The 19,574-nt window shown below is 48.9% G+C and overlaps 1 protein-coding gene across 8 annotated transcripts in view; it reads left to right on the top strand.

Moving 5' to 3' along the window:
- The window catches only part of DYSF (dysferlin), a 195,657-nt gene that overhangs the window by 30,473 nt on the left and 145,610 nt on the right, over window positions 1-19,574 (top strand). For all 8 annotated transcript variants that reach the window (XM_079990669.1, XM_079990666.1, XM_079990664.1 and 5 more), the window contains exons 4-13: window positions 2,157-2,262; window positions 5,123-5,237; window positions 5,769-5,956; window positions 7,846-7,974; window positions 9,592-9,654; window positions 10,904-10,954; window positions 16,138-16,168; window positions 16,526-16,641; window positions 18,010-18,136; window positions 19,297-19,400. In XM_079990669.1, coding sequence (XP_079846795.1) covers window positions 2,157-2,262; window positions 5,123-5,237; window positions 5,769-5,956; window positions 7,846-7,974; window positions 9,592-9,654; window positions 10,904-10,954; window positions 16,138-16,168; window positions 16,526-16,641; window positions 18,010-18,136; window positions 19,297-19,400 — 1,030 coding nt within the window. The remainder of the gene's footprint in view (window positions 1-2,156; window positions 2,263-5,122; window positions 5,238-5,768; window positions 5,957-7,845; window positions 7,975-9,591; window positions 9,655-10,903; window positions 10,955-16,137; window positions 16,169-16,525; window positions 16,642-18,009; window positions 18,137-19,296; window positions 19,401-19,574) is intronic.

Raw genomic sequence — 19,574 nt, 5'->3', positions numbered from 1 at the left:
ATTATTATTATTATTAATAATAATAATATCAAATAGATGACAAAAGAGGATGCAGCATGATGGCAGAGTGAACTCCCTTCCCAGTCCATCATCCTTTGCGTTGTGCATTCATTATGATTTGTAATGATGGCATTGGAACAGTTAAACACCGTTCTGCTTTCCAGACTGTTTTGGCATGGACATAAGTCTTCATTTGCAATCTCCTTCCTTGGAGGTTTTTAGGCAGAGGCTGGATGGCTGTCTGTCATGGATGCTTGAGCTGAGATTCCTGCACTGCAGGGGGTTGCACTAGAGCAGGGTCAGCAAGGTTTATCTTGCCTGGGCCGGATCAGTCCTGTGGAGATCCCTCTGTTGGCCGGATCGCGCGTGCGATTTCTGGCGCCTGCACAAATGCGATTTCCGGCGTTTGTGCTTGTGTAGAAGTGATTTCTGGCACAGCGGAAGTGGGTCCCCATGCCACACAGCGCCAATTTAACTCAGCACGCGGGCAGGTGGCTCAGTCCGGGGGCGGCTTGTGGGCTGGTCAGACGACCTCTGCAGGCCGCTTCTGGCCCCTGGGCCGCAGGTTGGGGACCCTGGGCTAGAGGCAGCGGCATAGCGTGGGTTGTCAGCACCTGGGGCAAGGCAAGTAATTTGCGCCCCCTAACCTGGGGCAAGGCAAGTAATTTGCGCCCCCTAACCCGGGGCAAGGCAAGTAATTTGCGCCCCTAACCTGCCGCCGCTGCCAGCTTCTTCTTGCTGCTGCCTGGGCTGGGGTATTTACGGTAAGGTAGCCATGGCAGCGGCAGCGGGTCCGTGTCAGGTGATCTGAGGCGAGTTGCCGCTGGCGCTGCCGCCCAAACGACGCCACTTGCCCGGAGGAGGGCAGAGAGGCGAGGAAAATGCAACATGGCCCAGCAGCTGCAGCAGCAGCGGCGGCGGTGGGGCTGTGAGGAGGGGCTGCCTGGCGCGCCCTTCGCGGCCAGCGCTGAGAGCCGCTGCCTGCCAGACGCCTTCAGCCCGGGCACGCACACAGCTCGTTGGTTCCGTGAGACACGGGGCTCTGCTACAGCCTGCGTCCGAGGCTCTTCGGCAACTCTGGAGGCGGCGAGCGCGCCCCCCAGATGTTGCGCCCGGTGCGGCCGGCCCCCCCTGCATCCCCCACGCTACGCCACTGGCTAGAGGACCCTTGGGAAGCTACAATTCTGTGATCTGTGCATGGCCTATAGCTCCCTGCTGCATTCCTGCAAATTTTTATGCAACAGATGTTCTGTGTGTGGTGGGAGTTTGTCTGTCTTTTGTTGTGCAATCATAGAATCAGAGAATATTAGAGTGGGAAGGGGACCCCAGGGGTCATCCAGCCCAACCCCCTCCAATGCTGGAATCTCAGCTAAAGCATCCATGACAGAGAGCCATCCAACCTCTGCTTCAAAACCTCCAGACAACTCTGACTGTCAGAAAGTAATTCCTGGTGTTTGTTTGTTTGTTTGTTTGTTTGTTTGTTTAATTAATTATTTTAAATAATTTTTTATTACTTTTTTAACATATCAATTCCAACAGTCATACAACATAACTTCTCATCTTATGCAATATTTAAACTTCAGTCAACACCTCTGATGATTTTCCATTCTCTATCACTTATTATGCATTTCTTAATATCTATTACATTTAATTGTCCTTAACTAATAATTCTCCTCATAGTCTTTCTTGCAATATTTCAAATAATTCACTTTACAAAACTTCTTGCAATCCTACTAGCATAATCTGTTCATCACAATTGCTTTTCAGATAGTTCGTAAATTTACTCCAGTCTTCTGAGAATCTGTGGTCCCGCAGGTTTCAAATCCTTCTTGTTAATTTATTTAACTCTGCATAGTCCATCAGTTTCATCCTCTATTCTTCTTTCATCGATGTAATTCCTGATGTTTAGTTGGAATCTCCTTTCTTGTAACTTGAGGCCATAGATTCAGGTCCTGCTCTCCAGAGCAGGAGAAAACAAGCTTGTTCCCTCTTCCATGAAGATGTCCAGCATTTAAAATGCTAGTTTTAAACTTTTATTTTCTAAAGAGAGCTGAACTTTAATTGTGTCCAATATCCCAAGCTCTGCTCTGAACCCCCTGAGAACTTTTGTCCTTCCCTGTTCACAGTTTCTGCTCTTCTTCTGTTTCCTCTCAAAGGTTCCTGGGCGAAGCCCATGTTCCCCTGCGGGACGTCCTGGCATCTCCCAACCTGGCGGCCAGTTTCAACGCTCCCTTGCTGGATGCCAAGGGGCAGAGCACCGGGGTAAGTCCATTTCTTGGTGGTGCATCTCACTGATTCGCAGCAGGAGGAAAGAGAAGTCCACCGACCAGATGATGATGTTGTGCACACTCTCAGTCAAGTCCTATCAACCCTTGGCCACTCCAGTGATGGCTGGAAACATCTCACCTGAAACTCTGGGGAGCCTCTGTGAACGCGTAGATAGGTAAACTTTATTCGCATTAGCCAACGGCCATAGCAACATAAAACAAGCAATATATACAATTAAAAAGACAACAATGGGTAAAAAAGGGCAATCAAATGACCAAGATTATTGTTCAGATGTTGTCGTTTAGTGGTGTCCTCCTCTTCGTGACCCCCTGGACCAGAGCACGCCAGGCACTCCTGTCTTCCACTGCCTCCCGCAGTTTGGTCAAACTCATGCTGGTAGCTTCGAGAACACTGTCCAACCATCTCATCCTCTATTGCCCTCTTCTCCTTGTGCCCTCCATCTTACCCAACTTCAGGGTCTTTCCCAGGTAGTCTTCTCATGAGGTGGCCAAAGTATTGAAGCCTCAGCTTCAGGATCTGTCCTTCCAGTGAGCACTCAGGGCTGATTTCCCTAAGAATGGAGAGGTTTGATCTTCTTGCAGTCCATGGGACTCTCAAGAGTCTCCTCCAGAATTCAAAAGCATCAATTCTTCGGCGATCAGCCTTCTTTATGGTCCAGCTCTCACTTCCATACATCACTACTGGGAAAAGCATAGCTTTAACTATACGGGCCTTTGTTGGCAAGGTGATGTCTCTGCTTTTTAAGATGCTGTCTAGGTTTGCCATCGCCTTTCTCCCAAGGAGCAGGCGTCTTTTAATTTCATGACCATTGTTCAGATAGTGGCTCTTAATCTCATTGCACCCTCGATAAACCTAGCAACCTTTGCTGTTGTCTGATCATTCTGATCTGACAACAGGAAGAACAATGTGGCCTCAGATGGGCGGCCTGGGATGGTAAGCAGGAGTGGGGTGATGATCTCATTCCTCAGATCTTTAGAAAGGGGACAGGACAGGAGAACATGAGCCACTGTTTCCAGATTGCCATCTCCACAGGGGCAGAGTCGTTTCTCAGTTGGAATCTTTTGGTATCTGCCCTCAAGTACGGCAGAGGGCATCACGTCCAATCTGGCCAGTGTGAAGACACGTCTGTATTTTGGGATGGTTAATTTATACAAATATGGTGCCAGGGAATCAAACTGAGAAGGGGGAAAATGGCATACCAAGGGCAGCGTTTCTTTATTGTTCTGTTGCTTTAAGTCCTTCAGACGCTGTCCAATTGGCCTTTTTGCTTTTATAAAGCCCATCGTGAGAAGCTGATGTGGGTGGAGTCCGCAGGAGAGGAGTTTTTGGTGCGCAATTTTAGACCACACACATTTATGGGGGTCTTGTGCCACTAAGGGCAGTAGACCGGGTGGATCTGTGAATGCATAGACATTAGTGAGATCGGACTGAGTAAAAGCAGTGGCATAGCATGGCTTGCCCAGGGCCAGGGCTGCCTGGAAGGGTGGGTGGGAGAGAGGGAAATGGACATAGTATGCATGTGCACTGAACTGCCTAACGGTGCCTGTGTCACTCAGGAGATCTCAGCCACAAAAATAAGAAAAGAGCTGTTCCATTGGTGAGGTTGTTTCCTGCTTCACATGGAAAAGCAAAATTTGACACCTGGGTGCTCCGCACCCCTTGCACCCCCCGGGTAAAGACGGCTCTGGGTCTTTGCTCGGATCCTGCGTCAGGGCTCCCCAAATCTCCTGTATGAAAAGAGCTTTGGAAAAGGCTCCCAGACCTTAGAGCTTCACGGTTTGAGCCTCCTGCTTCTCAGGGTCTTCGGCGAAGGAGCAAAATCTCTGGCTGAGTGTCCAGAATCACGTTCCTTGGAAGCATCGCTGAGAGATTATTCCAGTCAAGTTTTTCTTCGGAAACCTTCAGGGTCAAAGAAGGCGACTCTGTCTCATTTCCTTGCTGGGAATTCTGCTGCTGAATTGTTTGCACAGCTAGGAAATTATCCATCACCGGTGGGAGGCAGCCTGCAAACGATACTGTGCCAAAGTGGCAGGATTTACGAATCTGCCTGCTGATACAATATTGAATTGCTGGGCCTTGATATGAGTGGTTGAGGTCTGCCCCTTAGTGGCCGGCTGCTGAATCACATCTGATGGTAAAAATAAAAGAGGCATACCAAGATCTGCAGTTGGGTTGTGTCTTAGAATGCTTCCAGCTGGCTAGATTTTATATTTCCCACCCAAAGGGAACAGAACTGTTGCTTCTCTTTTGGGTGCAACGTGAGATCGGTTTTGCACCTGGCAGAAGCTACTTTGAAGGCCAAACTCAGCAAGACATTACTTGCATGAAGGCATTTAAAGTGACTGGCCTGGTTTGCAAATAACACCAAGCTGTGACTTATTAAACTAAGGTTTACTGGTTTGCAAATAACACCAAGCTGTGACTTACTAAAGTAAGCTTTACTGGTTTGCAAATAACACCCTGGTTTGCTTAATCACTGGAATCCTGCCCCACAGCTGAACAATTCACTCGAAACCATGGTTTGTTTTAACCATGGCTTGTTGTTACCTGTGAACCCAGAACAATTCCTTGTCAGTAGGTTGTTTGATGACCCCCCTGAGCTCCAGATGCTCAACAAGCGATAGAGCAAAGAGCAGCTGGAAAGCAACCCAGACTTTGCAGAAGGAAGCAATGGTTTGTCTTAGTGTTATGTGTGAACCAGGACATTGCTTTGCAGACCACAGTTGCCCTCCTGCAAACCTGAGCCTCACCAGGCTTTGGAGGGAGCACCCTGGTGTGCTGTGTCAAGGCTCAGAGCACCCCACTTCCATCAGGCATCTTCTTTCCTCCTCAGGCGTGTCTCATCCTGCAAGCCTCCTATGTCCCGCCTCCTGGGGCTGCTCCTTTGTTTCCGCCTCCTGCCCCCCCAGAGCCAAACCCAACCCCCATTGAGCTGGACATGGTGACAGGTCAGTACGAGACAGTTTCCCTCGCATCCTACTCTGGTTTCTATTTATTTATTGGTCAGCTATTCTGAATTACCGTATTTTTCGCTCTATAAGACACACTTTCCCCCTCCTAAAAAGTAAGGGGAAATGCGTGTGCGTCTTATGGAGTGAATGCAGGCAGGAGGCTCTGCTCAGCACTCCCTTTAAAGAGCCGCGTGGAGCGTGTGTGTGGCTCTTGGGGGCTTTTCCCTGAGGAGGGAGAAGGGCTGCCCCTCTCCCTCCTCGGGGAAAAGCCCCCAAGAGCCTCACACATGCTCCACGTGCTCATTAAAGGGGGTGCAGCTGTCCATAAGCCAGGACAGCCAGTGGGATCGCAGCACTGTTTTCCTCTTCCAAAAACTAGGTGCGTCTGATGGTCTGGTGCGTCTTATAGAGCGAAAAATACAGTATGCTTTTTACAGGGTGGTGGGAATGAGGTTGTGGTACCAAGGGGACGCCCAAAGGTTTGGGAACTGCTGCTTTCGAAACAACCTTGTTTCCTGTTACCTCCAGATACAGCTGGCGAGGAAGAGTCTGAAGACCCCCTTGGGACGGGCGATGAAGCTGATCCTTCCACGGGTCCCTCTGCGCCGGATCAAGTCTCCCTGCCCAAGAAGCCCCCATCGCACGTGGTCCACGGGACCAAGAGGAGGAGAGCCGCCTCCAAAAAGCTCCTGTCCAACAAGCCGCAAGACTTCCAGGTGATCAAGCGCCCTCTCCCCAGGTCGTCCCCCCTGCACCCAAACTTGCAGACTCTGCCGTCCCTCCTCTTGGCCAAACTTCTGGCCCTGAGGCAGAAGTATGCTATGCAAGATGAGCCCAGATCAAAGGAGATCCTTCTTTGTACATGGCGTTAGTTGAACTTACAGAATTTGTCAGCAAAGGAGGCAGAGCTGGCTGCCAGCTTGGAAAGGAGCTTGGAAAAGTTCGGGGAGTAGCCGAGGCTTTCAGTGGCTGCTAACCACAAAGGCTACTATTCCCTCCCTTGTCAGAAGCTGTAAATGTCCCTGGATGCCAGAGGTTGGGAATTGCAGGGGGGCTGCCCTTGAAGCTGACCCAGAAACTCCAGCGGGCACAGAATGCCGCGGAGAGACTACTTACGGGGTCCTCGCTGCGGGATCCCATTCACCCGGTGCTATACCAGCTGCACTGACTCCCGGTGGAGTGCAGGATCAGGTTCAAGGTGCTGGTTTTAACCTCTAAAGCCCTATACAGCCTAGGACCCTCATACCAGGACCGCCTCTCCTGGTATGTCCCACAGAGGACCTTACGGTCTTCAAACAAAAACATCTTGGAGGTCCCGGGCCACAGGGAGGTTAGGCTGGCCTCAACCAGAGCCAGGGCCTTTTCGGCCCTGGCTCCAATCTAGTGGAACGCTCTGTCCCAAGAGACTAGGGCCCTGCGGGAGTTGACATCTTTCTGCAGGGCCTGCAAGACAGAGCTGTTCCACCAGGCCTTTGGCCAAGGCACAGCCTGACCCCCTCCTTTGGTAATCCCCATAGAACTCTAGCCCAGTGGTTGCCATGAATTTGATTTTGAATTGATTTTAAAATGAATTGATTTTAGAATGCTGTGTTACTTTTATTGTTGTTAGCCACTCTGAGCCTGGCTTCAGCTGGGGAGGGCAGGATATAAATATAATATCATCATCATCATTATTCTGCTTGAATCCCGCTTGCGGGTTTCCGGTGGGAATGGGTTCAGCAACTCCAGGGTGCCGAAGGGTCCCTCCACATTTGGGCCCCTTTGGTCTTGAGGTGGCCCTGCATGCATTGCATGGGTGCGACATGGTGAGTGTGACGCACGGTGCACATCGCACGTCCAGTGGCTGGCACCTCCAGAGCACTTGTTCTCCTCCACCACATGCACATTGTGTGTGCACGATGTCACACATGTTCAGTGCACGCTGGGCCCCCTGAATCTTGGGGGCAACCTGGCGTCTCCGAATGGAAATCTGACTGGAGAACAGGATGCTGAACTAAATAATAATAATAATAATAATAATGATGATGATAATAATAATAATAATAATAACAACAATAATTTATACCCTGCCCTCCCTGGCCAGAGCCGGGCTCAGGGCAGCTAACACCAATAAAATTTCAGCAAAAACATTAAAAAGGGGGAAAAAACACCAATTTAAAATACAGGTTAAAATGCAATTTAAAATGCAGCCTCATTTTAAAAGTCAAACCCATAAGGGGAGGGAAACATAAGGGTCAGACTGAGTCCAAACCAAAGGCCAGGTGGAACAGCTCTGTCTTGCAGGCCCTGTGGAAAGATGTCAGTCCCGCAGGGCCCAGTCGCTTGTGATAGAGCGTTCCACCAAGTCGGGGCCAGTACTGAAAAGGCCCTGGCCCTAGTGGAGACCGACATAACCACCTTGCAACTTGGGACCTCCAAAATGTTGTTCTTTGTGGACCTTAAGGTCCTCTGTGCGGCATACCAGGAAATGGTATGGGCCCCCTTTGGCGTGATCCAACTGTCCCTGGGCTCTTCCGATGTTCTCCTTTTGGGGAACCGACTCAGCCTCGGGAGTCCCTGAGGATGTCAATGGCAGCTGCTTCTTCTGCAACTTTGCTGTTTCCAGATCCGGGTGCGAGTCATCGAAGGCCGGCAGCTTCCTGGAGTCAACATCAAGTCTGTGGTGAAGGTCACGGCCGCTGGGCAGACCAAGAGGACCAGAATCCGCAAAGGGAACTGCCCCGTCTTTGATGAGGTGAGGAGGTTGCGCTCAGGTGCCACTTTTGGGGTTCCCCGGGGGCCATCTGGGTGGCCACTGTGAGAACAGGAGGCCGGACTAGGTGGCTCCCATTTGTCCACCTAACAATGCTCTTCTGCTGCTCTTTTGAGGTGACCCAAGAGGAAAAGGAGAGGCTCACTGAGTATTTCTGGGTGGGGGCAGGTGGAATATAGTTGGGTATCATTTCATGGAATCACAGAACCATTGAGCAGGAAGGTTTTGGGATGCATCCAGGGAACGGGGGCAACTCGCAGGCCCCCAGCTGGCTCCAGCCCACCAGCCGGCAGCCAAACAAACTCCGGTCTCCCTTGGAACAGCATCAATCAGCGACTCATAGCTTCAGAAGCCTTCAGAAACTTGAGCACGCTCTAATCAGCAGAATGAATAACTCTTCACAACGGTAGTGGTGGACAGAGGCATATGTGAAGCGTATTTAAAGGTAAAGGTAAAGGTAAAGGGCCCCCTGACCATTAGGTCCAGTCGTGACCGACTCTGGGGTTGCGGCGCTTATCTCGCATTACTGGCCGAGGGAGCCGGCGTACAGCTTCCAGGTCATGTGGCCAGCATGACTAAGCTGCTTCTGGCGAACCAGAGCAGTGCACGGAAACGCCGTTTACCTTCCTGCCGGAGCGGTACCTATTGATCTACTTGCACTTTGACATGCTTTCGAACTGCTAGGTTGGCAGGAGCAGGGACTGAGCAATGGGAGCTCACCCCGTTGTGGGTATTCAAACCGCTGACCTTTTGATCAGCAAGTCCTAGGCTCTGTGGTTTAACCCACAGCGCCACCCGCGTCCCAGTGAGGCGTATTTACGAGCACTTTATTCAGCATAGTTCAGGACAAAGAAACATGTCTACTGTCTTTCGTGTCCAAGCAAAAAGCAGCAAGCACAATGCAAAAGTAATACACAAATGGAAGTTCCCAGCAAGCTGTGCTGGAATGTAAACAGACATGTTACACACAACAGCTCCACAGATCTGTTTAGGTGGAATGGAGCATCATAATCCTAACAGAAGGGAGCCCAAGGGCCTTCAACTTCCTTCAGCGCAGGATTCACAGCAAAAGAACCCCTGACCTCTGCTTAAAATTCCTCCAGCAAAGGAGAGTCCACCACCTTCGGAGGGAGTCCATTCTACCACCAAACAGCTCCGACCGCCAGAAAGTTCTTCCTGAGGTTGAAATGAACTCTTCTTTCTTGTAACTTGAAGCCCTGAGTTCGGGTCCCACCCCTCAGAGCAGGAGAAATCAAGCTTGCTGCATCCTCCACTACTTTTTGAAATACGGCAACCCAAGTTAATTCCATCTTTGAACTGTGTGATTACTGACTGGCATGTTCCTGGGAAGCCCTTCTAAAGCTCAGTCTTGAGCATCTTTCAGAAGTGGCGCGTGGCCTTTAGATTTTGGGAGGAGCAGGACAGAAGAAGATAAAATTGATTTTTTGGGGGGGTTGAGGAGCTGTCTTTTGGTGGTCCTTTCAGGCAGGCTTCACTGTTGTCCATTGTGGTCTTGTGTGCAATGTCTTATGCGTGCATGGGTGCACCCTTGGGCGCATGGGTGATGGGTGCACCCATGTTTCTTTCTGCTCTCCACAGACCTTTTTCTTCAACGTCTTTGACTCCCCGATGGAGCTGTTTGATGAGCCCATATTCATCACAGTAAGTGGGGGTCAGGGAGCGTTCACTTTGGGGACTGTTTCTAGGGATGGGGAGAAATAAGATTCAGTTCACATTAATAAATACTACTACACTTGGTCTTAGCCCAAAGGCTGAGAAGGAATAATAAATAACAAATAATAAATAATAAAGATAATAATTTAAAGGCAAACCAAGCTACTCCACACTTTCCAAAGCAGCCCTTTGAGGTTTGCATTTCTCTGAAGTTTGCAATGCGATTCTCTAGCCAAGTAAGATGCAGAGACATGACTAGGACAAACTGTGCACATAGATGCACGTCTTGGTGAAAACGACATACAAGAATGCATTATATTAGGGGAAATTGCTCTGTAAATAAACCCCTGGATGTTGAAGGCAAAATGGCACACAAGACTGTGAACATGAGGAGAAATTTGTAGTAAAATGTCAGAGTTTTTATGAGGACTTAAAAAAGAAAAGCAAATTGATGTGGGAAACTGAGTTTAAAAAGGGGGAAAGGAGAAACTGAAATGGACCTACTGTATTCTCTCATTTCTAACACATCTTATTGGTCGTGTCACAAGTTCATTTGAGGTGATTTCGTTCAGGAGAAGTTTATTTTTATAAAGATATTTATATACCACTATACTGTATCCTAAAATCAAAAATCAAAGCAGTTTACAGTATGCCCAATTACTCAGTATCGTTCTTGGAGAAAAACCTCTTGGATGGATCTTCTGTTAGATACCACCAACTATGTCGTCTAAAGAATATTTGAGGATCCACTGAATATTCACCACTAAAATGTGCATTGATGCAGGTGCTGAATGTGAGCACTGCATGTTGGGTTCTGTAGTCTTGCAATATTCTTCATTTTCTGAGCTCCTGATTTCCAGGCTCAGGCTTTTAATCAGTGAGAGGGATCCCCTGGGCTTAGGACTGTGCCTTGCATGTTGGGATTTGTAGTCCCTTTGTGTCCTGAGACGCCCTCGGATTCACCATGCTGAGCTTGGTGTCACAGCCCAGGAAGAGGCGCCACTTTGCAGCCGCTTTGCCTGGTGCCGGATTGCAGGCCATGCCTGCAGCCTACCAAAATGTCTCAGGGAAGAGCAGAGGAGGCAGCTGGTGGCATCTGGTTGGCCAGGAGGCTCCATTTATGGGCCAGAGAAGCTTGCAGATCCATGTCCCCTGCAAGATGCAAACTAACGGAAGGTTATTCCTGCGTATTGAGCTCTTCGGAGCTTCTCTGACATTCCTCCTTCCTCCTCTCCAGGTCGTTGACTCTCGCTCTCTCCGGACGGATTCTGTCCTTGGAGAATTCCGGGTAAGGGTCACCTTCCATTTCAATTCTATGGGTTTAGGAAACCGGTCCTTCTTTGCATTCCTTCTATACGATGCCTGGCTGAGGACACAAATGCATGCAAGACCTTTGGGCTCGGTCTCCTCGCTTGGCCCCTGGCATCTTCCTTGGGGTAGCTTTTCCTCTGCGAAGGGCTTCTGAAGGGGAGACCAGACCCTCCAACTGCCCCTATTTTCCAGGGACGTCCCTGATTTAGAGAAGCCATCCTAGTTTCCTGAATGTCCCACATTTCTTTAGGACACACCTGGTTTCACTGGAAATTTTTTGGAGGGTATGGAATATGACATCCTTATTTTCATTGGATAAATGTTGGGATGTCCCCCCAGAGTGGTGCATGCTCTGGTTATCTCCCGCTTGGACTACCGCAATGCGCTCTATGTGGGGCTACCTTTGAAGGTGACCTGGAAACTACAACTAATCCAGAATATGGCAGCTAGACTGGGGACTGGAAGTGGCCGCTGAGACCACATAACACCGGTCCTGAAAGACCTACATTGGCTCCCAGTACGTTTCTGAGCACAATTCAAAGTGTTGGTGCTGACCTTGAAAGCCCTAAACGGCCTCGGTCCAGTAGACTTGAAGGAGTGTCTCCACCCCCACTGTTCAGCCCAGACACTGAGGTCCAGTGCCGAGGGCCTTCTGGCTGTTCCCTCACTGCGAGAAGCAAAGTTACAGGGAACCAGGCAGAGGGCCTTCTCCGTAGTGGCACCCACCCTGTGGAACGCTCTCCCACCAGATGTCAAAGAGATAAACAACTACCAGACTTGTAGAAGACATCTGAAGGCAGCCCTGTTCAGGGAAGTTTTTAATGTGTGACATTTTAATGTATTTTTAATCTTTGTTGGAAGCCGCCCAGAGTGGCTGGGGAACAAATAACAAATTATTATTATTATTATTATTATTATTATTATTATTATTTTATTTTCATGGGAGAAATGTTGGAGGGGATGGAGTTATCTGACCCCCCAAGCCATCTGAAGGCAATCCTGTATAAGGAAGTTAATGTTTTGTTATGTTTTTCTTGTGAAGATCTGATAAGATCTTAATTGCACTGGCCAGCTAATTACTTTATGGCCCCAATTAGCCCCAGCATAATGCGGTCCGGCACGCTTCCCAGCCAAGCTGCTCTCAGACCTTCTTCTTCTCCAGTTTCGCCTTGCAGAGTAAAAACACAGCGGATCAAAAACCTGTTGCAGTCTGCTTCAGATCCAGACAAACACACCAAGCATTGTGTATGTCCAAATTCAACAGTTCTTTATTGCAGCAAATATTTACAGCTCAGCATTTCTCAAATTCTCCTGGACTGCTAGCATTCATGGCTTCCTCTCTCAGAGACACAGAGAGAACAACAAGTAAGGCTCCTCCCTCTTTCCAAACGTCAGAATGGGAGGCACACTCAGAACAAACTTAACCCAGTAAGTTCTGAACCCCAACACCCCCTCTTGCAGAGCATTCTGACAAGACCTGTGGATGTACCTTTGCAGACCTCTGTGAGATCAATCCCTTCCCCAATGCCTTGCGCCCTCTCCTGGCGTTCCTGTCAGGCATCTGTGGAACATCCTCACAACTCTCAGATTCGCACTGTGCGAAACTCACCCACGCACCTGTGGCCTGATACCTCTCAGGTGGAATTCCCTTCGTTGTGCGACTGGACCGCCTGGGCACAAACTCAGGCACTTCCTCTGACTCACTGTGGTCAGCAGGTGTGTCCTCTGCATCCTGGGATTCCCCCTCTGACTTAACACGTCTTCGAACCCTTGGAATTACCCTCACAGGAGAACTAGGCTCACTCTTGGGCTCCCTTTTTACAACTTGCGGAGATGCCCCATCCTGCTCCTGACTTTGGTCAGTGAGCTGATCGTCATCAGCAGACTCAGCCCCTGGCTCTCCTTCCTCCTCATCAGAACCTTCCTGCTCTGAATCAGAAAGACATTCTGAAAGAATATCGCGTCTGGCAGGGGTCTTGGACCTTTCCTCCTGCTTACAGAACTCAGCGTGTTTACTGATCAGCAGCTTACTCTGATCACCTGACGGGTATGCAAACCTCCATGCACGAGCCGTTGGCTCATACCCACAGAAGATCATTTTCTGGAACTTGGGTTCACCTGGCCCTCGCAAAGCTTCAGGCACCAGCAGCGAGGCCGTTGATCCGAACTCACGGAGGAAGTGAACCTGTGGTTTCCTCCCGTGAAGCATGAAAAACGGTGTGTCTCCTACCACTGAATTGTAGGACCGATTCCAGGTGAAGCTCACATATTTAACTGCCTCCATCCAAAACCTTGGAGGTAACCCAGAATCTGACAGCATCACCTGTGCAGCCTTAACCAGAGCCTCACTTCTGAGCTCTGCCACCCCCCTCTGTTGAGGAGAAGTCACTATGTGACTTATCCCTTTCTTGTGAAAGAACTTCTGCAAAGCAGACCCAGTAAACTGTGAACCTCTGTCACTAGCAATTTCCCTGACTCTGGTGGAGAACATTAGTTCCACCTCCTCAATCCAACGACTAATCAGCTGTGCTGCATCTTCCTTGGATTTGAGACCATGTGTCCAGGTGTTCTGCGAAAAATCATCCTGCAGTGTCAGCAGAAACCTGGCCCCTCCCAAACTTGGTTCCTTCATGGGACCCAACAGATCTATATGCACAAGATCAAAAGGTTTTGTGGTTACCCTCTCCACCCTGGGGTAACTGCACCCTCTTACCTTTGCCTGTCTGCAAGCCTGACAATCTAGGACTCTTGCACATTCTTCAATTCTACAGCCTTTGGAAACCTCAGGTAGCACCTGTAGTTCTTCAAGACAGGCATGCGCTGTCTTCTTATGCCACACACACGAACATGAAACATGAGTGGGAACTGTAGCACGCAGGGCTTGTGCTTTCTCAACCTTCCCCTCACCCTCCAGGGACGTTTTAAGAATGAAGAGATCATTCTGCCCCTTTGCAACTCTAACCAGTTGCTTCCCTCCTTTGGAGATCGTACAAAAATCATGTTCAAAGCAAACCTTAAACCCCTTTTTCAACAAATAAGGCACAGATAAAATACAGTGTTGCACTCCTGGCACAATGCAAACTTCCATCTGCTCCTGCAAAACAGAAAACAATACATTTGCAAAGTTAGTCACATTTTTCTTTGTCCCATTTGTAAACTGAACAGTTTTCCCAGCCGGAATTGCCTTGCAATTCCACATCTCGACTGCAGGGGTCTCTGGGATCAGGTTGCAGTTTGCTGCTGAGTCGATTAGAAAGCGAAAATCAGTGTGTTTCTCAGAGCTGTCCTCAAACAAAGCCATACTGGCAACAAACGTATCGCTGCCCCCTCTCTTTGGGCTTTTGCAGCAGTTCTGTCTGGTTGTCTTGGCAACCAACTCCCCCTTGCTCAGGGCCTCGGCAGCTTCCGTAGAAGTAGCCACCTCCGTTGCCTTGGAGACCGGCCTGGCCTCTGCGTTCCCACGCGACTCTTTAGGCCTTATCTTCACTTTGTCCAGGTGGCCGACCTTGCAGCGTCTAGCTCTCCGCCGCCTTCCAGACTTTGGCTGACGACGATCCCCAGTGGAAAAACACTGCCCAGGGCTCCTTTCAGCTGGCCTGGCCCCCCTTCTTCCGGAAGAGCACTCTGTGCCAGCCCTGCCCTCGCTGAAACTGCGTTTCACTTCAGCACTCACAGTGGAAAACTTTTGAAACTTGCCTTTGGAATTCTCAGCCCCCCCGACTTGCACCTCAGGGACTGGGGCTACAGCCATCTCCAGGCTCTGCATGACTCCTCCAGGGCCCTGGCATCCTGCTGAAGTTTCACACAAACTTCTCAGCACCTCCCAGGCAGCCCTTGCTGACTTTACGCCCTCCAAACTGGGCAAGAGTGATGCATGTACGCATGCTTTTAGCATAGCAAGCTCTCTTTGCATTCTCTGCTGGCTATCTTCAGGCAACGCAGCCTCAAAGCCTGTAATGTCTGTCCCTTCAGGACCTGGATTCAAGGGAAGTGGTTCTCTCTGGCTTACATTCCAAAGCCCAGTAACCAGAAACCAACCCCTTACTCTTCTGGACCAGGTTGCCCAACTTCTTAAAGTGAGCTTTTCAAGCGGAACGTCCTCAAAGATCTGGCTGTCCGCCATTCTCTCCTCTTTCCCGGGGCCCCAGCTGCTGTACTCACGTTTCACCAGTCAGCCCTCCGGCACCCGATTTCTCAGCTGCTTTCTCAGCTCTCTGCCTCAGCAACTCTTGCCTCTCTGCAGCAGGCAAAACACAGAACGCAGACCTCCGCTCTGCTTCAGTAGCGTCTTCCAGCTATTGCCAAGCTGACTTCAAGACTTCAAAGCTCACCGGCAGACTCTTAGCAACAGTTTTATTAGCGCTAATTAGGTCCTCCATAACCTGTGAAGATCTGATAAGATCTTAATTGCACTGGCCAGCTAATTACTTTATGGCCCCAATTAGCCCCAGCATAATGCGGTCCGGCACGCTTCCCAGCCAAGCTGCTCTCAGACCTTCTTCTTCTCCGGTTTCGCCTTGCAGAGTAAAAACACAGCGGATCAAAAACCTGTTGCAGTCTGCTTCAGATCCAGACAAACACACCAAGCATTGTGTATGTCCAAATTCAACAGTTCTTTATTGCAGCAAATATTTACAGCTCAGCATTTCTCAAATTCTCCTGGACTGCTAGCATTCATGGCTTCCTCTCTCAGAGACACAGAGAGAACAACAAGTAAGGCTCCTCCCTCTTTCCAAACGTCAGAATGGGAGGCACACTCAGAACAAACTTAACCCAGTAAGTTCTGAACCCCAACATTTCTATATGTTGGAAGCTGCCCAGAGTGGCTGGGGCAATCCAGTCAGATGGGTGGGGTATAAAGAGTAAAATTATCATGATGAAACGGGACGTCCCTGTTTTCATGGGAGAAATGTTGGACGATATGGGAGACACACTAGCTGTGCTTAGCCCCCATGGCCACTTCCTACAGAAACCTGGTAGAAAAGTGGGTTGGGGGGGGTCTTTCAGCGAGGTGGGGGCCGCACACACTGGCCAGACTGGGGAGCAAGCAAGGGGTTCCTCTCTTCCCAATTCAGGATTTCCAGTGGGTTAGACTAGATGACCCTTTTTTGTCCCTTCCAACTCCCCAACGCTATAATTCTATGTGCTTGTGTTTTGCAGGTGGATGTTGGGACAATTTATGCCGAATCCAGTGAGTGGAATTTGCTTCTCTGGTGCCTCTTGACTTCGTTTTATAGCAAGGAATTGGTTTGTTTAGCATAGATAAATGAGTTTAGCGGGGAGGGAATGTGCTCTGCCGCTTCCGAGATGTCTAAACTATTTTATCCAGAGAACTGAATGATTTTCTTTATTAAACTAGGGGTGGAAGGAGAAGAAAGTTTGGGAAGTGGGAAACATAGAGCTGTGTCCCCATAGCTCAACTGGTCCCAAGTTCTTAAGGGCTTTATATATGAACTCGCTGAACTTGGCCCAGAAGCAAATCAGCAATAGCATCTCCTTCTGCTTCCTGGGTGCCAATTCAATATTCGCACTTCGCTTCCTGCTGTAGGACACGCCTTCCTCCGAAAGTGGCTTCTCCTTTCCGATCCGGAGGATTTTTCAGCAGGAGCTAAAGGATACCTGAAGGTCAGCTTGTACGTCCTGGGCCCTGGCGACGAAGCGCCTGTGAGTATTTCTTTAAATTTAACAAAAAGGGCACAAGAAAGAGGTTTGGCTGTGATACCTTCTCATCTCCAGAAGGGGTGGAAATTTATTGGGGGGAACCTTACATGCTGGGCCCCAAACCCTTTGGGGAGAAACTCCATCACTGCAGGATCCATGCCTTTTCTTTTCTTTTTAATACAGTTTTTTATTTATGTTCATGGTACAGAAGATAAATGTTGAGAAAACAATTATTACAACAGTAAACAACAAGTACAGTCATACCTCGGGTTGAAGTAGCTTCAAGTTAAGTATTTTCGGGTTGTGCTCTGCAGTGACCTGGAAGTAACAGAGTGTGTTACTTCTGGGTTTTGCTGCTCGTGCATGTGCAGATGCTCAAAATGACGTCATGCGCATGTGTGGAAGCAGCGAAACGTGACCTGCTCAGACGCGCAGTCGCGTGTTACGTTTACTTCAGGATGTGAACGGGGCTCTGGAACAGATCCCGTTTGTATCCAGAGGTACCACTGTAACTTGTCCCCACTGATGAAATTGCAGACTTTTATCATGCTGTGTGTTAAAGTTTCTTTTACTTGCACTAAGAGATTCTGCCCCATTTTTCCAGGGTGGATTCCTGCTTCAGCCTGAACAATTTATGTTTTCAATAAACCATTGCTATATATTATAAAAGGAATATATAGTAGATTGCTGCTCTCACCTGGCATGTTAGTTTCTCAGTCAATGTTGCTGACCACACTCTGTTGTACCAAGAATCCGCACACTGACCTTAAGCCCAGAATCTGCACACTGACCTTAAGCCCAGAATCCGCACACTGACCTTAAGCCCAGAATCCGCACACAGACCTTAAGCCCTGTGCTGTTTTGATTGATTTTTATCATCTGCATTCCAAAAAATATTGTTTTAATGATTATTCCAGTTTAATGGCCTTTTAATGGCTATCCTGCATGCATTTTTAGCTTTTTATATTTCATGTACCTGTGTTGTTCAAATGTGTTGAAAGCCACCTTGGGCCCCAGCTTGGGAAAAAGGCAACAGATGAACAACCATTAGTCTTGACTAAACTAGGCCAGGGTGGAATCTTGACGCATATAAAAAACGCTTTAAAAAAATAAGTTTTGAAAAACAGATTGGAATTGCCATCATCTCGCCATTGCCATCTAGTGTCCCATTTGTATAATGCATTTAAAACGCCCTTGAAACATTTTATTTGCATTGTTTTATAAGAGTCCTAGAACTCATAGAACAGTGCCTGGAATCAAGGTGCACAGGACCCAGAAGTTCAACAGGTGCAGTTCAACAGGTGCAAGCTCCAAGGGTGAATTCCTAGTCCTCTCCTTTTATTCCCCCCCCCCCCCGCGCTTGTTCCGCAGGTGGAGAGGAAGGAAACGGCCGAAGAGAAGGAGGACATCGAAGGAAACGTCCTCAGGGCGACGGGGGTCTCTCTGAGAGGGGCCCATTTCTCCCTCAAGGTGTACCGAGCGGAGGACCTGCCCCAGAGTGAGCGGGGCTGGGGGCCTGGGGGCCGTGGGGGGGATGCAGTTGCAGAAAGAGCGCGGGGGGAGGAGCAAAGGGGAGATCCAGCCACAAAGGGAGGCCTTGGCTGTGCTCCCAAGGGAAACAGTGGGAAAACGCTGGGAAGATCCCTGGACGAGCAGGAAGCAGGAATTATTGGGCAATTAGGTGGTGGTTGTTTTTATTTTGATTATTTATTTTGTGCTTTTGTATTCTGATTTTATTTTCTGAACCGCCTTGAATATAGGGCAGTATAGAAATCCAGTAAATGAATGAATAGAATAGAATAGAATTACCAAGAGCTCCTGGGCTGGCGCTCACCTTTAAAATGCTATTAGAATGCTATTAAAAATATTGTTCCGAAATGTGGAGACAGAAAGAGACCCCTTTGCTTTTTCTCTTTTGCTTCCTTTCCACAAAGTCTCCCTCGTTTCTGGAAAGGGGTCGCTCTGCAGCGGCCCCTGATGTCACATATTATCAAGGCATTTTTAATGTTAAAAAAAGAACGGCACACGGCTCCGTTCCGTTGAGCTTCCGTCAAGGCTGTGAACAGTGGCACTGTTGTGGCGTCCAGTCCACTTCCACTGCACCCTTCTGCTTCTCCCGGCTACAGCAGAGTATTTGAGCAGCGGTGTGTCTGTGTGGAAGGAATCTCCGCCATGCAGTAAAACAGCTTCTTCTATTCTACGAAGCTTTATTGTACAGCAGCAAAAGAAACAATTCAGCCAGGAGAGAGCAAAGACATGATGCTTCTCCTGTCGCAGCCAAAACAGAAAGTAAAAGCGTTCACATAACAAAGTACAAAATCTGTATGCAAACACACCCCCAGTGACAGGACGTCATTTCCCTTGAGCTGTTAACTCTGTCAGCTCTGGCTATCCTCATAGGCTCTCTGGTTATTGGGACCATTCATGAACTTTTTTTAGCATTATAAAATGTGTGTGTAGATCTGCCCTGTTTGCTCAAAAAGAGCAGGCGATGACATTTTGAGATGGGCGGCTGGCCGCTTGCCTAAAAATGAGATGTGCTTAAGCACTGAGAATAATAATAATATTAGTAGCAACAACAACAACAAAATGACTGGGTTAAACTGGCCGCACTGCTTTCTCCCCACTGCTCCTTGACCGATTTTTCTTTCTTTCCAGTGGACGATGCTGTCCTGGACAGCGTCAAGCAGATCTTTGGCTTTGACAGCAGCAAGAAGAACTTGGTGGATCCTTTTGTGGAAGTGAACTTTGCCGGGAAAATGGTGAGCTGGCTCTGCTCCGTGAGTGGGGCACATGAAAGTCCCCCGCGTCTCCGAAAGCCAAAAATTGGGTTCTGGGTGTGAACCTGGGCATTACAATGAACCTGTCAGCTGTCTGGCCTCTGCTGTGCCCTTAAAGTGGGTCTGAGAAGCATAGCAGAACACATAATTGCATGG

This window comes from Podarcis cretensis (genome assembly GCF_951804945.1).
Source record: "Podarcis cretensis genome assembly, chromosome: 9".
Lineage (NCBI taxonomy): Eukaryota > Metazoa > Chordata > Lepidosauria > Squamata > Lacertidae > Podarcis > Podarcis cretensis.
This window is presented reverse-complemented; position numbering and strand designations above follow the sequence as displayed.